We start from the raw sequence: 19,183 nt of genomic DNA, 5'->3' as shown, positions 1-19,183 counted from the left end.
AAGGTTGTTGGTTGTTCCCAGTCTAACATGCAGAGCAAGTACAAACAAAATGGGAAGGCTGTGAAAGGAAACCATTAGGTCAACAGAAGACACCAAAACATCAGGACAGAAAATATATGGTTTTAATACATGAAAGTTCATAAATCCACCCTACAAAGCTCAGCTGTGAACTCTATTTGATTAAGGTAGGATTAAATTTATTGAGAGTATTCTTCAGTAGTGACAAAACCTGAGGAGGTGCAACATTTGTTGAGCTACCAAATTAATAAATCTACATTACATCTGTACTGAATAAACATCCTCTAAACAGGATAATCAGGTGTCTCGATCAAACTGGCACTTATTCCTCCTTTCAGATTTTTTTTAGAACACTTGTGTTAAACATGTCTGATTTTGCAGTTTCTCCGAACTGATGAGGAAGCTACGTTGACACCTATAGGTGAAAGAACCACGAGAGAACGTGTAGTTGGTTATGGGGAACAATAGTTTTAATCTTTTAGCAGTTCCAAGGACTTTAGACAAAATGCATATATAACAATCTTCCATTTACAGTAATTCCATAAAGCAAGATTTAGGTAAACATATGGCCCGCATACCAAAAAAAATATAACAATTTCACTTTCCACCTCTTGCTCACTGAATAAATTACTCAATCTGATATAAATACATTCAATTTATAAGGAATTAAACGTTGATTTCAATGCATCAGAAAGTTGCACCCCTACAAATAGTGTGTCTGCGAGTCAGATTATTGCTTAACATTTTCCAAAGCATAGTCAAAAGTTCTTAGAAAAATTTCCAGAAATTTTTGGTCCGCATTTATTTCAGTGCAATATGCATCTAAATGTGTAAAGACTTCAAGGTTAATATCAATAACGGTAATATGTGGCCTTTAATTTACATTATTTTAAATTAAGTAAGAGCACCAATGCTTTATTGCACATATGCAGTAAAGCATTGGTGGCTTTAATTATTGCTGCTTTCATTCAGTGATGACACCACCATGATTCCACTATATGCAAGCATATATTGCAAAGTTAAGCGAAAGCTAATGAAAAGCTTTCAGCAGTGTGACTCAAAGCAAAATTCAGGGGGAATCTTCTAAAAGTACAAACGTGTACTTTTCCATTTCAGCTCAGTGCAGAAATAGTCAGTGAAAATAGTCAAGAAAAGCGAAATTTAAGTATCTGTAAATTGAAACTAAAATGTAGAGAAGCCAGCGGCTGCAGTTTAAGCTGGGAATGAACTGAAAGAGACAGCATGCTTTGAAAAATGACTGGCAATAAATTCAAAGAAACGCATCAAAATCACTGCAACAATTTGCTAAAAAAAAAAAAAAAAAAAAAAAGCATTACAAAGAAAAAAAAAGATTTTACAGAAGAAGAAAAACCTCCAAAGTAGGAGGAAAGTATTGAAATTTAAAAAAGCAGATTCATTAAACGGCCATCGTTATCACAGCACGGTTAGAACAGTGTTCACCGGCCTCTGCAGGCACATGATTGTGAGGGAAACAGACTAAACTCTAATTTCATTACATTAACTAAACACAGAAGCACAGCATTAGATCCTGAGTGTCACAAAAGCTCATCTGGAACAATGAGAATCGCATCTGAACATTTCACGTTTTCAGACTATATTGGTAATCTTTGGTAAAATCAGAGCAGAACTCGCACTTTAACCGGTACTCGATAACAGAAAGGCACTTGTGAGTACTCTTAATCATGACATATTCTTCATGTTTGCCATCTCAGATCGTTTTTCCTGCGTTCCTCGCATTGATAAAAGCCATACCGTGAGTTCTGAAGTGTGTATTCAGATCTGTGACCTTGTCAAAGTGTTTACCACACACCTTACAGGCCAGTGCTCCCTCCTCCTCTTTCCCCTCTCCTGTGGAGGGCTGAGTGGAGGGTGATGCTGGTGCAGAGCCATTCAGAGAACTCTTATCCTCGTGGTGCCTACTATTTCCAACTGAGGGTGACAGGTGCACACTGGGTGCTTGTTGGTTGTCATTGACCACATCTCTCACTTTGTGGGTGATGAAGCGATGGCGTGACAGTGAGAAGGTGGATGCAAAGCAGGCGCCACACTGGAGACACTGCAGGCCGCCGTCGTCCGTGCCTCCGCGCCTGTGCTGGCTGATGTGCTCCAGGAACGCCACCTGCTCCTCTGAGGTGAAGCCGCAGACGGCACACCGAAACCCAGACTCGGGAAGAGAGGACGGAGCGAGAGCTGAGGAGGAAGAGGACCGTAGCTTCTTCCCCGGACTAACTCTGTCTGTGGACTCTTCATTCTGCTCCACCTTCACGGCTCCTCTCCGTCTCTTGCGAGCCCCCAAACTGCTGTCCTGTTCCGATGAACTGTCAGCTTCATCTTCACCACTCTGAGATATCGAGATACAAACTTTAGTAAAAAATACTTACTGTTTGACTTCTTGTGTGATCGGATTACCGCTGGCTTACCATTGTGGTTTTCTGGCTTGCAGTTTCTGTGCTGTGCCTCAGCTGAAGGTGCCTCTCCAACATTGTTCTGCTGCTGAAGGTTTTCTTACCTTCAGTGCAAAACCTGCGCGCGCGCACGCACGCACGCACACACACACACACACACACACACACCAAATTACAGTCATAACTGTCCTCTGTTATGACTTCATACATTTGAGAGTTTTTAAAGTTAGTATTCAGGAGTTTACAACGAGCTTCCCAAACCTTGCACTGGGGACCAGGGTCTGACAAAAGTATATGAGGTGCCCAGAAACATGAAAGCTTACAGGCTTGTAAGCTTTCATAATTGTGGAACAATTAAACCTTCTGCTCAACAATTTTTGTGTCACCACATGAAATCAGTGAAGTCTCACATTGCTTCATACACATACCACCTTTAGATTCAACATCTGGAAAAAGTACAATGGCAACATTATTTGAAATGAGTCTGTGTTCATGCTTATCCAATTCCTGGTGAACTCTGCTGTTCACCTGCTTCCTTCCCCATTGCAGCCTACTTCAACAAGTCAGCCTTATTCACATCAAGCAGGATGCAGTTGGGAATTTGGGAGTCTGCGGGGAAGCACACTTGCCTTTGCAAATACGTACACTAATGGACACAACTGCGGTACCATAAATTAAACATTAAGCAGTGTAGAGTTTACAGTTAGGATGAACCTACAGTGGACATTATATAAGTATATAAATCCCACATTAGGGAGTAATGGCTATGGTGAATCTTTATAAAGCCTACAACATAACCAACACTGTTACCAGCTAGTGGGGGTGTGTTTGATGTGCACCACAATAGAAATCAATAAAATGCTAGTTAATCCTTCAAAAAAAAAAAAAAAAAAAAAAAAAAAAAAAAAAAAAAGAAAACATTGTGGGGTAAAAGTTGTTGGTTGTTCCCAGTCTAACATGCAGAACAAGTACAAACAAAATAGGAAGGCTATGGCAAACAAATTTTCTGATATCTGTGAGTCCTTATTTTGAGGTTGTGATTATTATTCCTTATACTGAGGTGATGATTGTTATTCTTTCACTAATAAATTCAAAAGCTGTGGTCAAAAAATTACCAGAAATGCATAGGATTCACTGGTACTGAACAGCAGGGTTTTCCATACCTATAATGTACATTTAACACAAAAGAAAAAATTCCCTGTAAGTAGAGGTTGGGTGGGGAAGTTACTCACTGGCAGCGAAAGCTGCGGTTCATGGCTTTGTGCTTATCTCTGATGTGACGCCTCAGACTGGAGGTGGTTGTGAAGGAGCTCTCACATTTGTTGCAGGGAAACTTCTTCAAAATCTACACAAAAAGATTAAAGGATTTGATTAAATCAGACATTTTAAACCAGTGATTCACAGCCAGGGGTGCAGAAACAGAGAGAATGCAGAAATGTTTTAAATAAATGAGTAATGGCCATGCACAGAGGCGTGCTGATCGATTCAAATATCGATCGTATTAATGTCAACGCTGGTTCAGTATGTATCCCACTGAACTGTGTTAATTATGTTTTTTTCTTCCTTTCAAAAAAAATGAACTGTGAAAAACCTCTGGGTCAGCTTCTATTGTTGAAATGTGCTATAGATAAAATAGATGTGACAGTCAACACAGAAAGGTTCAAGGTCTCCAAAAACCCAGTTTGAAAATACATGAAAAGCTGAAAGGTTTTATTATGTCAATCAAGTACATATGTAAAACCAAAAACTGTCAAAATAATGTGCTCATGTATGAATCAGTACTTTGTATCCAGGAGTGTGGATAAACAAATTAGGGGTTCAGACACACTCTCACGTTCACACTTATGGCCAGTTTAGATTAACCTAACATACATATCTTTGGACTGCTGGAGGAAAGCATAGCACCCACACCCTCAGTCCCCCAGCAGCTTTCAAGCCACAACCTTCCCGCTGTGAGGCAAGAGCGGTAACCACTGCACCACAAAGCTAACAACAACTTATAAATGCTTAACTGATGTTGAATCTGTAACCATTTCAGATGTGATTAAAAATGAACTCATCTGCACATTTATCAGCACACTGTGCTGTGATTTTTGAGGCTTCCAAACCTTGCCGTGCAGTTCACCCATATGGGTAATATAGTCCTCCCGGTCCGTGTAGCGCGTGTTACAAGATGAACACCTCCACCCTGAAGGGGTCTTCATCTTTTCTGGCTTCACCTTCTCTTCTTTGTCTTTACGCATCCATTCATCTCCATCAGAGCTCTCTAATTTCAGAGAAGCACCACCTGGAAGCAAAGGTAGCTCTCCTTTTGATTTGGGAGTCTTGTGGGTCTGATGGAAACAAGAATAAAGTTTAATTTTAAAAAGATTTTTTTTTTAAATGAGTAAGTAGAGGACGAGATTTTAGCACTACCTCAACTATAACAGTTATACCTTGAAATGGTCCAGCAGTGAGTTCCTCTGAGAAAACAGCTTGGTGCACGCGGGACATTTAAACACGTGGACCTTTTGATTGGTTAAATGAGTGTCAAAGTGGGCATGCAACAGGGGTTTGTGGGTAAACACTGTGTCACACATGACACACTTATAGATCAGCCTGTGAAGGAAGAAATTCGGGGTAAAGAAACAGAAAGTGATGCAATAAATCCGAGCGTGAACACTCAGACTGTGTGCTGCACATACATTGGCTGTCCTTCAGGGAGCCCCGGATGCTGGGCAGTGATGTGGTTCTGAATGCTGGGGGCAGATTTGAAAGCCATGGGGCAGCTGGGACACTTATGGAACATGTCGCAGTGAGCCTGCTGGATGTGAGACTTCACCGAGTTCAGACCTCCAAACACCACCAGGCAGCTAGAACATCTGGAGAAGAGAAAAGTTAAAAAAAAATCAGCAGAGTGGAATCATGACTGGTGTAGCAGTGGTTTAATAAACCAATCACATGGGGAGACGTCACACCTGTAGCCAATACGGCGGGAAAAGTGCAAGCAGGTCTCGTCCACATGTGTTCTGAACTGTGCCTGCTTGGCTGTGCCCCCACACTCTGGACACACATGTGGAGAGGAGCCTTGATGGATGCGCTGATGAGCTGCTGCACTGCAGCTGTTGGGTAGCAGCATGGGAGGCGAGCACTCGGAGCACGACTGGAAACAGGAGAAGCCAAAAAGGAAAGAATTAAGTTTGAGTCCATTTAGCAAGTCAGAGAAATTTAAATTCAATTACTTGACCGTCTTCCATACACGATGGAGACTTACGGTGCTCTGTGCTGGCTTGATTTCCTGGAAATGTTCGGCTACCTCTTCTTTGCTGCAGAACTGAGCCTGACACTCAGGACATTTGTTACCTGTGTACTGCACTGCTTCTGCTTTCTTAGCTACTGCTTGATGTGCCTGGGGTGCTGCCTTTGGGTTGGTCTGGCCTAAAAGCATGGTGTTGAAAGGATGGAAGAGGCAGTTAAAGCACATCCAAAAATCAAAACAGTGGAGTGGAGACAAAAAAGAAAAACATTCCCATACCAGCTGCTGTTGGTTCCTGCTGGCTGATCATCTGATCCACAGGCACTGGTTTCATGACCAAGTGTGAACACTGCATGATCAGGCCTCTGTCCTTGTGCTCTCTGGCGTGTAACAGCAAGCTGCACTTGTTGAAGAAGGCCAGCCGTTTGGCGCAGTGATTGCAGGTCACCTCGATTCTGAGCGAGCGCCGGTCGTAGTGCTGTGCTAAACTCTGCTCCAGGGCAAAGGCGTCACCGCACTCCAGACACCGGTAACCCTGCAGGGGATCAAACATCCTCTTTCTCAAACTGACATAGAGCTATAATATTAAACAATGCTACAGCTTTGTTCTAATGAAAAAATACTCACTTTGCATTACATGTCAGAGCATGAAAAATAACCCATTGCGAGATATACTGCCCACATTTTCTGTCCTTTTTTTCTTTCTTTTATATAAACACGCTCCTAATGTCAGGATTCCTGCTTTAATCAAGCTTATCTTCATTTTCAGCCGTGTTAACCTGATAACGTGCCTCTTTACATAACATGACTAAAAGAACTACTTTCAACCCTTGATTAGCAGTCTGTGATTGAACGGTGAAACAATCATGATTTTCTTAATTTAATCTAATTGCTTAGCGCTATAGACTGTATATAAATGATGGATATAGTCACTGTGATGTCACCCGTTGTTTTGTGAAGTCTTGTTTTCAAGCCTGAACTTTAGCATTTAGCTGCCTTGTTTTTGTATTGAAACCAGACGTCACAAGCATCACGTTTTACACATCTAGGGAACATTCAAGACCAGCTTTTTGAATTCTGACAAAACTGTAAAGAAGTGAAACTGGTATTTTCTCACCATGTTATACACCAGGTGGTGTTGTGTAAGTGAGTGACAAAAATTAACCATGTTGCTGATTAGTAACTAAAGTTGGTAACTTCTTCAGGGTAAACCACTGAATAAGAGTTTGCTACACTTCTGATTAACTGCTGGCAGAGCACTCTAGGTCAATGTCCCTGCTGGATTTTTAGTCTTCCCTCACAGAGAAGAACTTTCCACATCCTCAGAAGATCTACTCTCATATGTGAACAGTCAGTGACGACATTTAACTCCAGATCCTCTATCAATGACAATCACCTCTCTGTTGTTGTTTGCATTTCCACCTCAGACATTTAATCTGACTTTAATGCACTTCAATGAGAAAAATCTAATCTGTTTTGGGCTTGAACAAGAAAAAGAAGCTGAAAAACTGCAGATGTAGTGATTCAACTACAAGCAAACAGCATTACTACTTTGTGAATAAAATGTTCATGTTTTTGCAAAATTTCAAAAACCTTCAGTTGTTTGTTGAATGTTGAATTTCCACTTTTTTGACACTTTCATTGCTTAATTGTAACATCTACTCTTACCAGTAGCTGTTTATAAAAGAGATCAAATTAATACTGTGCAGAACTGAGTTCCGCTTTTAGGCTTAGCTTATTGACCTCAAATGATTTACAAAAATATCAAATGCTTCATTTAGCTGCTGACCAACTAATTCTTTAATTTCTAAGAGAGCTTACCTGCGCAGGTAGAGAAATGCCCCACTCTGCAGGAAGAGGGGCGCTCAGATTTGGTTTATAACTGGGCAGCAGGTTCTTGTTATTCAGGATTTTGTTGAAGGCTTCCACTAAGTTGGTCTGGCTCTTTGATATGATGGCCCCAGTGCTGTTGACTATAGATGCTGGCCTGCTGCTGCTTTGAGGGGGCAGCAGAGGTAAAGAAGCAGGTAGTGTCACCCCACTGTTGAGAGTTTTTTGGCCCAGGGTGCGCAGGTTGCCTGTACTCGCACTGACTCTGGAGGAGGAGGTAGTAATAGAGGGCAGAGCTGCAGTTTTTGTGATGTTCACTGCTGTGGGGGAAACTTTAGGCCTGGCGTCAGCAGGGGTTTTCTCTCTAACTGTACTCACACCTTCTAGTGTGGCAGCGCAGGCATCCTGCAGCATCTCCACTGCAGTCAGCTGACTTTCTTGCGGTAACTCCCTTTTGGCTCTTGTGTTATGACGCTGTGGTGATGGTTTTGGAGCAGTCACACCCTTACTGGTGGCTCTTCCGCTTCTTTTAGGCGCCACACCAGTGACAGTCCTTGTGATGCTGCCTGTGGGCATTTTGATTTTAACTTTGAGTGGTCGCAGTGGAGGTGAAACCGTCTCTGTGGCGCTTGCAGCATCCTCAGTGTCAGCATCACACTTCTCCGTGTCTAAATTTTCCCCATCTCCATCCACCTTTTCACCCATTCCTTCACTGTTACCCGGCTTGTCTTGCTGACAGTCCTCACTCTCCATGTGCTCCTCCTGATGGTGGAATTCGTCATGGTTTGCAGTTAGAGCTGCTGTTGAGCCGGGATCAGGGCTGCTGCTTCTATTTTGGAGTAAAAACCCTGTCTCACTGGGTGGTGGGCTCTCAGGCGACTCCCTCTCATCAATCACATGTTCTGGGTATTTTTCCTCTTGGACTGATGCAGAGCTGGTGCTAACATCTGGGATGCGGTCCTGGGAACTTTGAGGTGAGGGTGGAGAGCTTGGTGTGGTAGGCAGCCCATCCTCCTCCTGTTGGAGTTTTGGTTTTCTGGAAAAAGTGAGCTTAGGAGGATCAGAAGGTCTCGTTTCAGGAGACCCAAGAAAAGTAGGTGGTAATTTTGCTCTGTATTTAAACTTAGGAGGTGGGGCCATTACAGATTCTGGGCTCTCCTGGATCACCAGCTCTGGTTCTGAGTCATCTTCATCTGAGTGCATAACATGCTTGATTCCGGTTTCCATGCTGTCATTTTGTAGTGACGGTGATGATAGTGTATTATCTCTGAGACAGGTTTCATCCTGCTGAGGGGAGTGAGGAGAAAGGTGATCACTGACAGAGGCTGGGGAAGGAGGAGATAATGGGGTGGGAACACCAGTGGTTGGCGACTTGAGGTGGAGAAGGGGCCTTAAACTGTTCATAACATCAACCGCATGCTGGGAAGATCCAGGCTCAGGCCTTTTATCGGTTTCACTGTCACTTTCACTCAGTGTGGACCTCAGAGGTGAAGCCTGGTGCCATGCTTCTGTGCTAGACTGTCCCTGCCGGCTGGAGGGAGATTCCTCAAAGCCATTAGTCGTCTCGCCCTCCACAGCAGACTCGGAGGGGAGTCTGGGACAAAGCTGTGAAGTGATGTCATCCAACTTAACGTGCACAGGAGAGGCTAAGGCACTGCTTGAAGGATTGTCTGTTTTATCCCTGGCAGACTTCTCTTCCTCTTCAAAAGACTCTGACCGCACTGTGTTCTTAACAATAACACTGACCACGGGAGGCTCACTTTGAGGGGCAGGAGGGTCGGCAAACCTTGAAGGAGATCCACTCTCTCTCCCATGCACGTTAGTCCGGGCCTCATCCCGTTCCTCGTCTGGACTGGACTGAATGGCCTCTTTGGCGTCAATGTCAGGAATGTCAAACGCTGCCAGCAAATCATCAAAGTCTGGGGTCTTCATATCCCCCATTGCCACTGCAAGCAAAACCAATTAAAGCAACAAATGAGTTGGAACAACTGATTAATTTAGTCAGGACAAGCTGACACAGATAAACTACAAAGGTTACACATTTATGAAGATGAATATATATTAATATACAATATTAATATACACTGATAAAGCTGCTCCTTATAAAATTCCAATAAACTACATGTTCTTTATTTACTAATCAGAAGAGAATCCCTTAGTGTTTGTTAGATTACACATATAACCCTAACCCACATTAAACTGTAACTATAATGCTGGTAAAATGAAAGTTCAAAGCATTTAAACGTAGCATTCAGCTGAAAAAACTAATACAGCTTGTTTTTTTTAATACTGAAGGTTTCTTTGTTTTTTGTACCCTTTTTGAACAATTAAGCAGAATTCTTTACCAAAAAAGGAGAAAAACAGGAAATTGGTTGTTGGCAGTGCTTCGATGCCTCTAAGGTCTTTCTGTTGGTTGTATAATGTCCATGTAAAAGCTACAGATTATGTGTAATACTCTCTGGAATTTTTATTGTTTTTAAATCTCAGCCACCAAATGCACTGCCACCAGAATAATCCCATATGTGATATTTGTTTCACCAGTTACCCCCAGTAAAGTAAAAAAATAAAATAAAAGAAAATAAAAGAAATCTGCTGCACATCCATGATGTGAATCTCCTGTTCCACCACATCCCAAAGTTGCTTTATTAGATTGAGATTGCTCAAGTGACCTCCACAGCCACAGTGAACTCCCCATCCTGCTCAATAACCAGTTTGAGATTATCTGAGTGGTTGTCCTACTGGAGGCAGCCATCAACAGATGGGCATAAAGAAAATATCCCCCATAACGTTAAACCACTACCAGTAGCTTGAATTACTGATACAGGACAGGATGGATCCATGCTTTCATGTTGTTTAGCTCAAATTCTGACCTAACCAACTAAATATCGAGGCAGACAGCATTTTTCTAATGTGTTGTCCATTTTTGGTGCTCGATTTTAGCCTCAGTTTCCTGTTCTTAGCCGACAGAGTAGCACTCAGAGTGGTCTTCTGCTGCTGTAGCCTACCTGCTTCAAGGTTCAGTTTGTTGTGCACTCAGAGATGCTCTTCTGCATACCTTCGTTGTATTAACCAGTTATTTTTGGTTACTGTGTCCTACCTATCAGCTCAAAGCAGTCTGGCCATTCTCCTCTGACATCAACAAGACATTTTCACACAGAAAACTGCTGCTCACTGATTATGTTCTCTTTTCTGGAACATTCTCTAAACCCTAGAGATGGTGGCGTGGAAAAATCCTAGCAAATCAGATCATCTAAAATACTCAGAACATGCTGTCTAACACCATCAACCACGCTACATGCTAGGTCACTTATTAAATCAATTCATTCTGATGCTCAGTTTGAATTTCAGCAGGTCGTACTGAACATGCCCGCGTGCCTCTATGTGCTGAGTGCTGTCACGTGAGAAGCTAGATGGCTATTTGCATAAAAGAGCAGTAGAACGGATGTACCTAATGAAGTGGTCGAAGTGTATGCGCTTAAAGTATTGACCAAAGTTTGATTGCAATTTTTAATGAATGAATTATTTGCTCTTCTAGACAATAAAACGCGTATAAACACTTACCTGTACTTCACATATCTCAATATCACCATGTCCAAATTACACATTTATATGAATGCATGGTTTGACTGTACGTATTCACTTCAGACTCTCAAAAGTATAAAGCAATTAAATCCAAAACAGCGTTAAACTTTAGGTTAAAGATTTGGGATACTATTTCTACTTGCTTTAAACACGCAAACTTCTGTTTTTGTCCATAACAGCTTGCAGGTTTACGCTGACTAAAATCGAAAACAGTTGGCATGAAAAGGGGTTAGTCAAAGCAAAACTCCAAGAGGAGAGACTCTACCGGTGCAGAACAGCACATTTAAAAAAGAAAAACACGGAAACTACTGCACAATTCTCACACCATCAAGTCAAACTTCACAGTCGTTTTTGCAACAAGTGTGTGCTACTGCTAACAGCTAGCTACTTTAGCAGTTACCTGCTAGCTGGCCTTCCTAATGAAAACACACCAACTCTCCTTAAGCAGTCCAAATAACTGGAGCAGTGCAGCACTCGGGTATGCGGGCTCTAATCCATCTTATCCGCTGCGTATTAAGTATGCTAGCATTAAAGAGGACACGAGAACTGTAATTTAATTATGTTACCTGCAAGTTAGCGAAGTTGGTTCCTCACTTTGCACTTGGTCTCATACGTGTTTGCGTCATCAAATGCGACGGTGAGCTACTGAACCAAATAAAACTCAGACGTCAGAAAGTGCCCTCCGTTATCTCCACGTACCTTTACCTGCGCACATGTGTGACTTAATCGATTTATAAACTATCGTATCTCCCACAAAAGAAAACAACTAAAAAATAATTCGGTTATCGACTTCGTCTTATTTACACACTATGATGTGATTCACAGCATTTTAACATACAATATCATCAGTCCATTAGGTGCTTGTTCAGGTAATTGTTATCGTAAATATCGAATCAGCTAATCATATGGCAGTGGCTAAATGCATGTAGGCACGTAGACAGGTTCAAGACGACCCGCTGGAGTTCGACCCCACCATGTTATTTCAGAAACTGCTGACCTACTAAGATTTACCGCACAATCATAGGGGTCACAGCGGGCCGCTGTTCTGAGTGAAAATGTCTTGTTGATGTCAGAGTGCCCAGACTTCTTTGGGATTGTAGGAAAGCAACAACACCAGAAATGATCAATCCTTAGAACTAAGATATGTAGAAGAGTACCTCTAAAGACAGAACATGCCAAAGCTTAAAGCAGATGGGCAACAGCAGCAACACTGGGCGCCACTCCTGTCCGCTAAGAGCAAAAAACTGAGGCTTCAATTCATACAGGTTCACTAAAATTGAAGAACAGATTCAAAAACGTTGCCTGGTCTGATGAGCTGGATATTTTCTTTATGACCCCAACATTTCCATTCTGACGACTGCTTCCAGCAGGGCAATGCACCGATGCGAAATTGAGATCATGGATGTGAAGCTGACAAGTCTGCAGCAATTGTGTGATCATTTTGATATGGACCAAAATCTCTGAGGAATGTTTCCTGAAAAAGGGAATCCAACCTGTACTAATAAGTTGTACAATAAATAAATAAGTATTTCAATTATATTTTTAAATGGAAGTGTATGCAAGTATCAGGCCAACATTTATTTCTAGTTTGTGCAAGGAAATTAAAAACTGTAAATAAACTTTTGAATTCTGGAAATTTATTGAGGAAATCTGTCCATGTAACCATGTAACTTAGTTACATTACAAACAAAAAATCAAGATAACACAAGTCCTGAACACAGAAGGGTTAACATCAGAAGAGTACATAAAAAAGGCAAATGTTTAGAGTTTACACAGCTATATAAACAAAAGGTGAACAAACTGTTTCCTGTTCTGAGGAGAATAATGACGCTATGGTGAATAACACACACAGAGCAATTCTCATCCTTTATTTATAACACTGTGCATTATGCTCATTTCTTTTTCTCCTCGTCCTTCTTGGCGTCGGGTTTAGAGCCCGTTTGGGAAGCTAGAGAGCCCATGGCATTACGAATGGCCTCGTTGTTGGGGTCGACCCCAGGAAGGTTTTCTAAAACACTCTGGAGGAACTCCGGATCCTGCATAACATCATAATCCTCTTCATCCTGAGCAGAGGTTTTTAAATAAATAAATATATAAGGTTTTTGTTTTTAGTGTGATGAAAACTTTGATTTCAAACCACAGTTGCTTATATTCACCTTAGCTTCACTGGAGTCGATGTCAGCACCTGTATCCATGTCCTCAGCACCAAACTCTGCAGAACAAATGAAAGCAGTGATGTCTGTGCATAACAAAAAGGGGACTGAAAGTAATTGTAGTTGTTTTAACCTGAAATTTTTAATAGGAAAAAACAATTTTTTAAAAAGGTCTAAAATTTGAATTTTTTTCCCCCAGTTAGCTCAAGTTATACCCAAGTTGTACATTAACACTACCTTCATAAATATCTAACTAAAAGTCTTTGGGGACTTGATAACCTACAAGCCAAATCTGGTATTTTGGTATTTTGGTACAGTAATCCAGCGCTGTAGTCATTTTTTCACCCCAAATTTACAGGTGAACTCTAGATACAAGTTAATACAAATTATGCACGTAACATATACAGAGCACTTATAAGTTATGAACCCTCTATAATAATTTGCTGACTGGCTGTAGTAAAAGAAGAAGAAAAAAAATGTAGGTAAACCTGCTCCTGCTCCCTGCATGGACATCTGCAGAGCATAGGCGATCTGCTCATCCTCTGTCATACGGCTAAAGTCTGGTAGGGCAGGTGTGGCTGAGTCTGTATGTGGAACAGACATCTTCAGCAAGGCATCCTCAGACTCTGAAGCAGACAAAAAAAGAATATGTTGCATGTATACACTCAGATCACTCGTCTCTGAGGGAAAACGGGCAGCAATGGGCATCTATGAATGCAATGTTTTCTCACCATCTGCAGCTGGGGAGGAAATGCCAGCTTCAGCAGCTGATGCAACAGCGGCTCTGCGAGCTTCATCCTCCTGTCGCTGTCTCTGCTCCTCCATGGACACACGCAGAGCCTAGTGAGAAGAGCAGGAGACAAAACAAAAATTACTTCCTAATGAAACACGTTGAGTCTTACAACTGTGCAGAAAAAAGCAAAGAAAAGGCAGAAAATATAATGAAGAAAGACTAAAATAGATTATTTGAAGAACTTTTAATGTAGTCACAAAAAGTTGTGGCTATATTAAACTGCACAAACTATACAAACAAAAACAAAAATGATATCCTGTGCTCACTCACCAAAGCCAGCTCAGGGTCTGCACTGGGATCTACTCCAAACTCAAAGTCACTGGCACCCAGACCCAACATGGCACCACCCTCTCCTGCCAGAATGGGTGAGGACAGCAGGGCATCGGCAAGACTGGGACCCGGGGGTACTGTGACCAAATGGGAACCTGCTCCCTCTTTGCCATTCAGCGTGTTGATGAAGGCTGTCAGCTTCTCTGTGTTCATCGCCTGCGGGCAGAGCAGAAGTTAAGGGGTGCATGTGGTTCTGACGACAATATATACACTAAAAAAATGTTTGAGTGGGTTATAAGCTCAGAAGGTTAAAAAAAAAAATAAAATACCTCCTCTCCAAAGTTAATGACATCAACATTGACCTTTTCTTTCTTCAAACGCTTTGCCATTTTGATCAACTACAAAAAGAGAGAAACACTTGAGTTAAAACAAACACTAATTTATCAGGCGCGTCATACATTTATAAGTTCAACATTGACATCAGAGACCACTTAGCTAACAAACTGGTGTCTGTTTAAGGAAACAGCAACACTAAAGAAGCTGTTGAAGCAGCTTCAGCTCCCAGGCCAAGATTTGAAGACTTTATGTTCTTTAAAGCAACAGAATCGCTCTGTGAGGTACATTTCCTTTGTAAACAATTCAACCGATGCTGTAACGTTGAGATTGTGGCCTGCATGCTGTGAGATAGTAATGTTTGATGTCAAGTTTGTCACGTCGTTCGTAACCTTAAGATACGATACTGCCGTCCAACTAGTGATTTCAGAGTAAACTCAGCGTAACATAAACTGATTGCTTTCCAGATGCTAGTCTGAAACAGCTGCAAGTCTTCTCACTGGTTATCTTAACCAAGGTGGGGGAAAGCAACACTTTTTGAGCAATACATGAACCCTAATAAGATAATAATAACTAATAACAAGAGTTTGGCTTACTTCTTTTTCGTTGTCACACACTGGGCTGCCAACAAACGCAATTATACGCATCTTGTGGTTTTTGCCCTGTCTGTGCTTCAGCGCCAACTACAGACAGAAAGACAGAACATTAAAAAAGAGAAACGAACACATAAAAAATAAAATGCATCTGTGTGATTTTCTGTGTGTGAACATAAAAACAGAAATGGCAGAATAGCATTTACCAACATCAATACAATCACTACCACTGATAACAACTGCATGAACTTTTAGCGATACAGCCAAGTGTTTAAAAAAAACAACCAAACACACAAAAAAACCTTTTGAAATATCCAAATTGCTTTCGTTAAATTTAGGGAACAATTTCAAGTTGCAAACTACACTGAAAGTATCAAATGGAATTTCAAGGAAACCTGTGGAAAGCTGCCCTTTTTCACAAGTCTGTAACACTTATGCTGGATTCAGACTTCAGCACTGAGTCAGGTGAGGTTTGTGGCATAACCTAAATAAGTGGCCCACGTTTTTGCTGATACTTACACTGATGCTATGATTATTATTCCTTATATTGAGACGATTATCGTTATTCTCTCACTAATAAGTTCAAAGACTGTGACCAAAAGCAGCCATAAATGCACAGGAGGAATCGAGAATGCTGAACAGACTAATCACAATAATTGTGTGTGGGCTGGAATTTCTAGGGAGCTGCACATCAGGGTTTCAGGAGGGTTTGTCATTATGACGTAGCTACGACGTAGATTAACACAAATCCCCAGTTTGTTTGTTTTGCTCCTCTCACAATCTTCTTGTTACTTTTAGCCTTTCCAACTCAAGCTCTTGTACTGCAGTTGAGCTCACTCCTTACGTCCGTTCTTCCTGATTGCTTTCTTGCTCGTACAAATTAAATAACAGAGTACAACTTAGCCTTTCGTGCACCGTCGAACCCACAACGTCTTCTGCAATGGCCACATCCTCCTCCTTTTTTTGAAACACTAGGCTCTGTTTTGTCTAATATTTACTACACTAACTGGGCTTAAGAACCTTTACTTCAAAATATTCTGCAATTCTGCAAACCCAGCAGCTCCTCGCTTAGACAACAAAATTTGCTACTGTATCCATTAATTTAAAAGGACCTCACTAAAGCTGCAGAGAGCAACAACAACACCATTAGTCCAGAGTTTTTAATCAAACTCTGGACTAATGATCCATCCACATGTCTTAAAACTTCACTGCATTCAAGCATTTCTACTTGTCTATTGTGTGTCCAGCAATAAGACCAAGATAGCAGTTGTTGTATGATAAAAATCAAACTCACATGAGCCACCCTGATACCGGTGCAGAAGCTAATGTTTCCACATGGCTGCACAGCATGCAGCTTTGACAGTATCCTCCCCGTATCCGGAGTCAGCGTGGTCAGCACCTCACAGTTGCTGCAGAGCGAATCACAACACTTGTGTTATCATAGGTTTTATCCCATCTTAAACCTCAGTATACTGAAGTGGATTGCTGCTTACTTTGCCATGGAGATGAGGCCCACGTTGTTTTCAGGGTTGCTTCGAGTCTTTGAGTGACATACGATGTTAACAGCATCCTGCTGAGCCTGCAGCCGAGTGGGTAGAAAGTCTCCATTTCGCATGTACTCACTGTTGTCCACACTAAGGAAATTCAAAGTAGATTATTTAAAATAAAAGCACTTGTTCAATGTAAATGAATGATATAAGTCAAATAACATAAATATTGCTTGTGAAAAGAGGCCAAAAACAATATTATCAGAATTTTTCCTGCTCAAAATTGGCATTTAAAGGTTGATTATGCAAATAAACGAATCTAAACCACTCAAATTCTTTAAAAATAAATGCCTTAAAAAAATAAAAACAAAATTTTTAGGCAGCTTCTTGGACATAGCAGCTACTATATAAATGTTTACAATTTGGGCTTTGTAAAAATAGGATTTTACCGACTTCAATAGAAATAAATACAATGTTTTAATAACAATGTTTGAAAGCCTTTTATTGTCTCAAAGGATGAGTTATGTTACGTTAAATGATAGTTAAAGGTCTAATTTAAGGCAAGCGATAGCATTCATCTTTGTTTACTGCGTTGGTGAAATGTATGTTTTCATATTGACAGTAGCCTTTTGATTTGTTAGCGGGCTAATGCTAACGTATCAAACTGCTTTTAATCTACCGCCAGAAGCAACCTAAAAATTGCAGCTAGATTAAATTCAAGTTGGGTAGAAACGATATGAATTAAACTACAAATATACAAGCAGTAGCATGACCAGGTCCTGATTAAAGAGCTGCTGTTCAGCTAACGATGATTGCTTTGAGCTGCTGGCTAACGTTAGGTTGTGCAGTGACTCAGGGAATAGACGGAGTTCATTAATTCCTAAACAAAGCGAGAAAAACACGTCCAAAATAATTTATATAAACAGCGCCAAAATGAAACACACTCAGCTTTTCATGTCACGGGTTCATTTAAACAAAGCTAGCACTCAAAAGTGTTAATTTTCAACATAATTCAAATTCCTTACCAGACCATAGTGCTTTCAAGCACCATCTTGGCGTCTGCCGTTTACTACGTCATCGTGATGCTTTGTGGGTAATGAAGTTAAGTCGAAATTTCTCCGATAAAGCCAAATCTTTAAATTTTATATTTCTTGCTGTGTAAAATCTACGGATTCCATAGCGTATAGGAGCTTGTTTTCGATTCTGAAAAATAAATACATAAAATTGCCAGTCAGAAAGAAATTTTAAGCTATTATCTCAAAATTTCAATTTCAATTGCTAGTACAGTGAGCTGGAATGCCTGACTGTTATAAGCTGTTATAAACTAAAGGAAAACAGGTTAAATTATACCGAAATAATTAAAATCTTTACATTGCATATAATTTAGAAAATATGTAAGAAGAAATAATGGCTTTACATTGTTCATATTTCATTGTACATGCTGCAACAGCTTGCTGTGGTTTTCTTAATTGCACTTAATATGTAATAGGAAAAAAATCTCACACACACACACACACACACACACACACACACTCACACATCAAAGCCCCCATTAGTTCATATTTCCAGTTTAAAAAAAGAAAAAGAAACCGTCCACAGTCCAGTGGAAAGAAAGCAGGTCAACTGATGTTGGCCTTGCAAATAAAAGTGGGTTAAACATCCTAAAGTGGGGGCCAAATCATCCAGAGGCAGAAGATTTCACAAATGGGATGCAAGGTATGAGATATGCATTTCTCTGTGAAAAACTTAGAAGCTCGAAACCTTGACATTATTCACCTGACAGTGACTGAATGACCATGAAATGTTATCAAAAGAACTCACTATCTTCACTGATACTAAACGGTTCAACCTTTAGGTGAAAATAACTGTACTCTTAATGTCTGCAACATGCTACACACACACACTTGTGACTTATTTCATCTTCCACTTGTGCAGATCTCTAAGGGAAAGCTTTGGTCTTCCCAAAAAAGACCAACACAGGTCATGTGAAACTCCTTACATCTAAAAACAGTTGCAATTCTCTGAGTTCCTGTCTGCGGTAATTGATCAGACAGTGCAAACAAAGTTTGTTCATTTCAGTGTTTCAAGAAGTTTGTCCCAGTTTCTAGCATCTGGAACATCTGTTTAGATCCCTCACTGATATTACCAGGAACAATGTGCTCTTGGCCCAATTTGGAGCAAAACAATAAATGAACTTTTGGTCTTTAACATCAAGTCAGTTGACGTCATCCAGGTGCAAACTGGAAAGATAAAGCCAGTTCCTGTTGCTGTCATTACCTCCAAACACTTGTTACTCTGTAAGCATCACCTGGAGCTCTGACAGCAGGTTATTTCACCTGAGGATGGATGGCAAGCTAATTTTAATGAGATTCACCTACCGTCAGGATCCACTCAAGGAGCATCCCGCACCCCACCAGTAAGACTTTCAGTCATATGAATTCCCAAAAACAGATTAAATCTTCA

At 40.9% G+C, this 19,183-nt stretch overlaps 2 protein-coding genes across 2 annotated transcripts; both read right to left on the bottom strand.

Annotated features, from left to right (window-relative positions):
* Positions 1-11: 11 nt before the first annotated feature.
* On the bottom strand, positions 12-11,891 carry znf687a (zinc finger protein 687a). The gene is made up of 11 exons (XM_084943122.1): positions 11,658-11,891; positions 7,501-9,455; positions 5,959-6,214; positions 5,698-5,861; positions 5,402-5,586; positions 5,129-5,305; positions 4,880-5,042; positions 4,553-4,777; positions 3,677-3,789; positions 2,460-2,562; positions 12-2,380 (listed from the first exon to the last, which is right to left on the bottom strand). Exons 2-11 carry the CDS (start codon positions 9,448-9,450, stop codon positions 1,748-1,750), a joined length of 3,969 nt encoding a protein of 1,322 aa, XP_084799248.1. The 5' UTR covers positions 9,451-9,455; positions 11,658-11,891; the 3' UTR covers positions 12-1,747.
* An 815-nt stretch (positions 11,892-12,706) lies between these two features.
* Positions 12,707-17,879, bottom strand: LOC146377724 (26S proteasome non-ATPase regulatory subunit 4-like). The gene is made up of 10 exons (XM_084943131.1): positions 17,746-17,879; positions 16,727-16,867; positions 16,528-16,642; positions 15,237-15,323; positions 14,637-14,705; positions 14,308-14,523; positions 13,976-14,084; positions 13,733-13,870; positions 13,248-13,303; positions 12,707-13,154 (listed from the first exon to the last, which is right to left on the bottom strand). Exons 1-10 carry the CDS (start codon positions 17,769-17,771, stop codon positions 12,984-12,986), a joined length of 1,128 nt encoding a protein of 375 aa, XP_084799257.1. The 5' UTR covers positions 17,772-17,879; the 3' UTR covers positions 12,707-12,983.
* Positions 17,880-19,183: the final 1,304 nt, after the last annotated feature.

This window comes from Perissodus microlepis, chromosome 11 (genome assembly GCF_051167445.1).
Source record: "Perissodus microlepis isolate ML-2025 ecotype Zambia chromosome 11, ASM5116744v1, whole genome shotgun sequence".
Lineage (NCBI taxonomy): Eukaryota > Metazoa > Chordata > Actinopteri > Cichliformes > Cichlidae > Perissodus > Perissodus microlepis.
The sequence above is the reverse complement of the archived record's forward strand: the minus strand, read 5'-3'. Positions and strand labels throughout refer to the sequence as shown.

Coding starts and splice junctions, on each gene's coding strand:
- znf687a (XM_084943122.1), bottom strand. CDS start 9,450: ATGGGGGATATGAAGACCCCAGACTTTGATGATTTGCTGGCAGCGTTT. Junction 6,215..7,500: donor GCATTTCTCTACCTGCGCAG/GTAAGCTCTCTT, acceptor GATCCCCTGCAG/GGTTACCGGTGTCTGGAGTG. Junction 5,587..5,697: donor TCAAGCCAGCACAGAGCACC/GTAAGTCTCCAT, acceptor TCCTGTTTCCAG/TCGTGCTCCGAGTGCTCGCC.
- LOC146377724 (XM_084943131.1), bottom strand. CDS start 17,771: ATGGTGCTTGAAAGCACTATGGTCTG. Junction 13,871..13,975: donor TTCCTCCCCAGCTGCAGATG/GTGAGAAAACAT, acceptor TGTCTGCTTCAG/AGTCTGAGGATGCCTTGCTG. Junction 13,155..13,247: donor TCGACTCCAGTGAAGCTAAG/GTGAATATAAGC, acceptor ACCTCTGCTCAG/GATGAAGAGGATTATGATGT.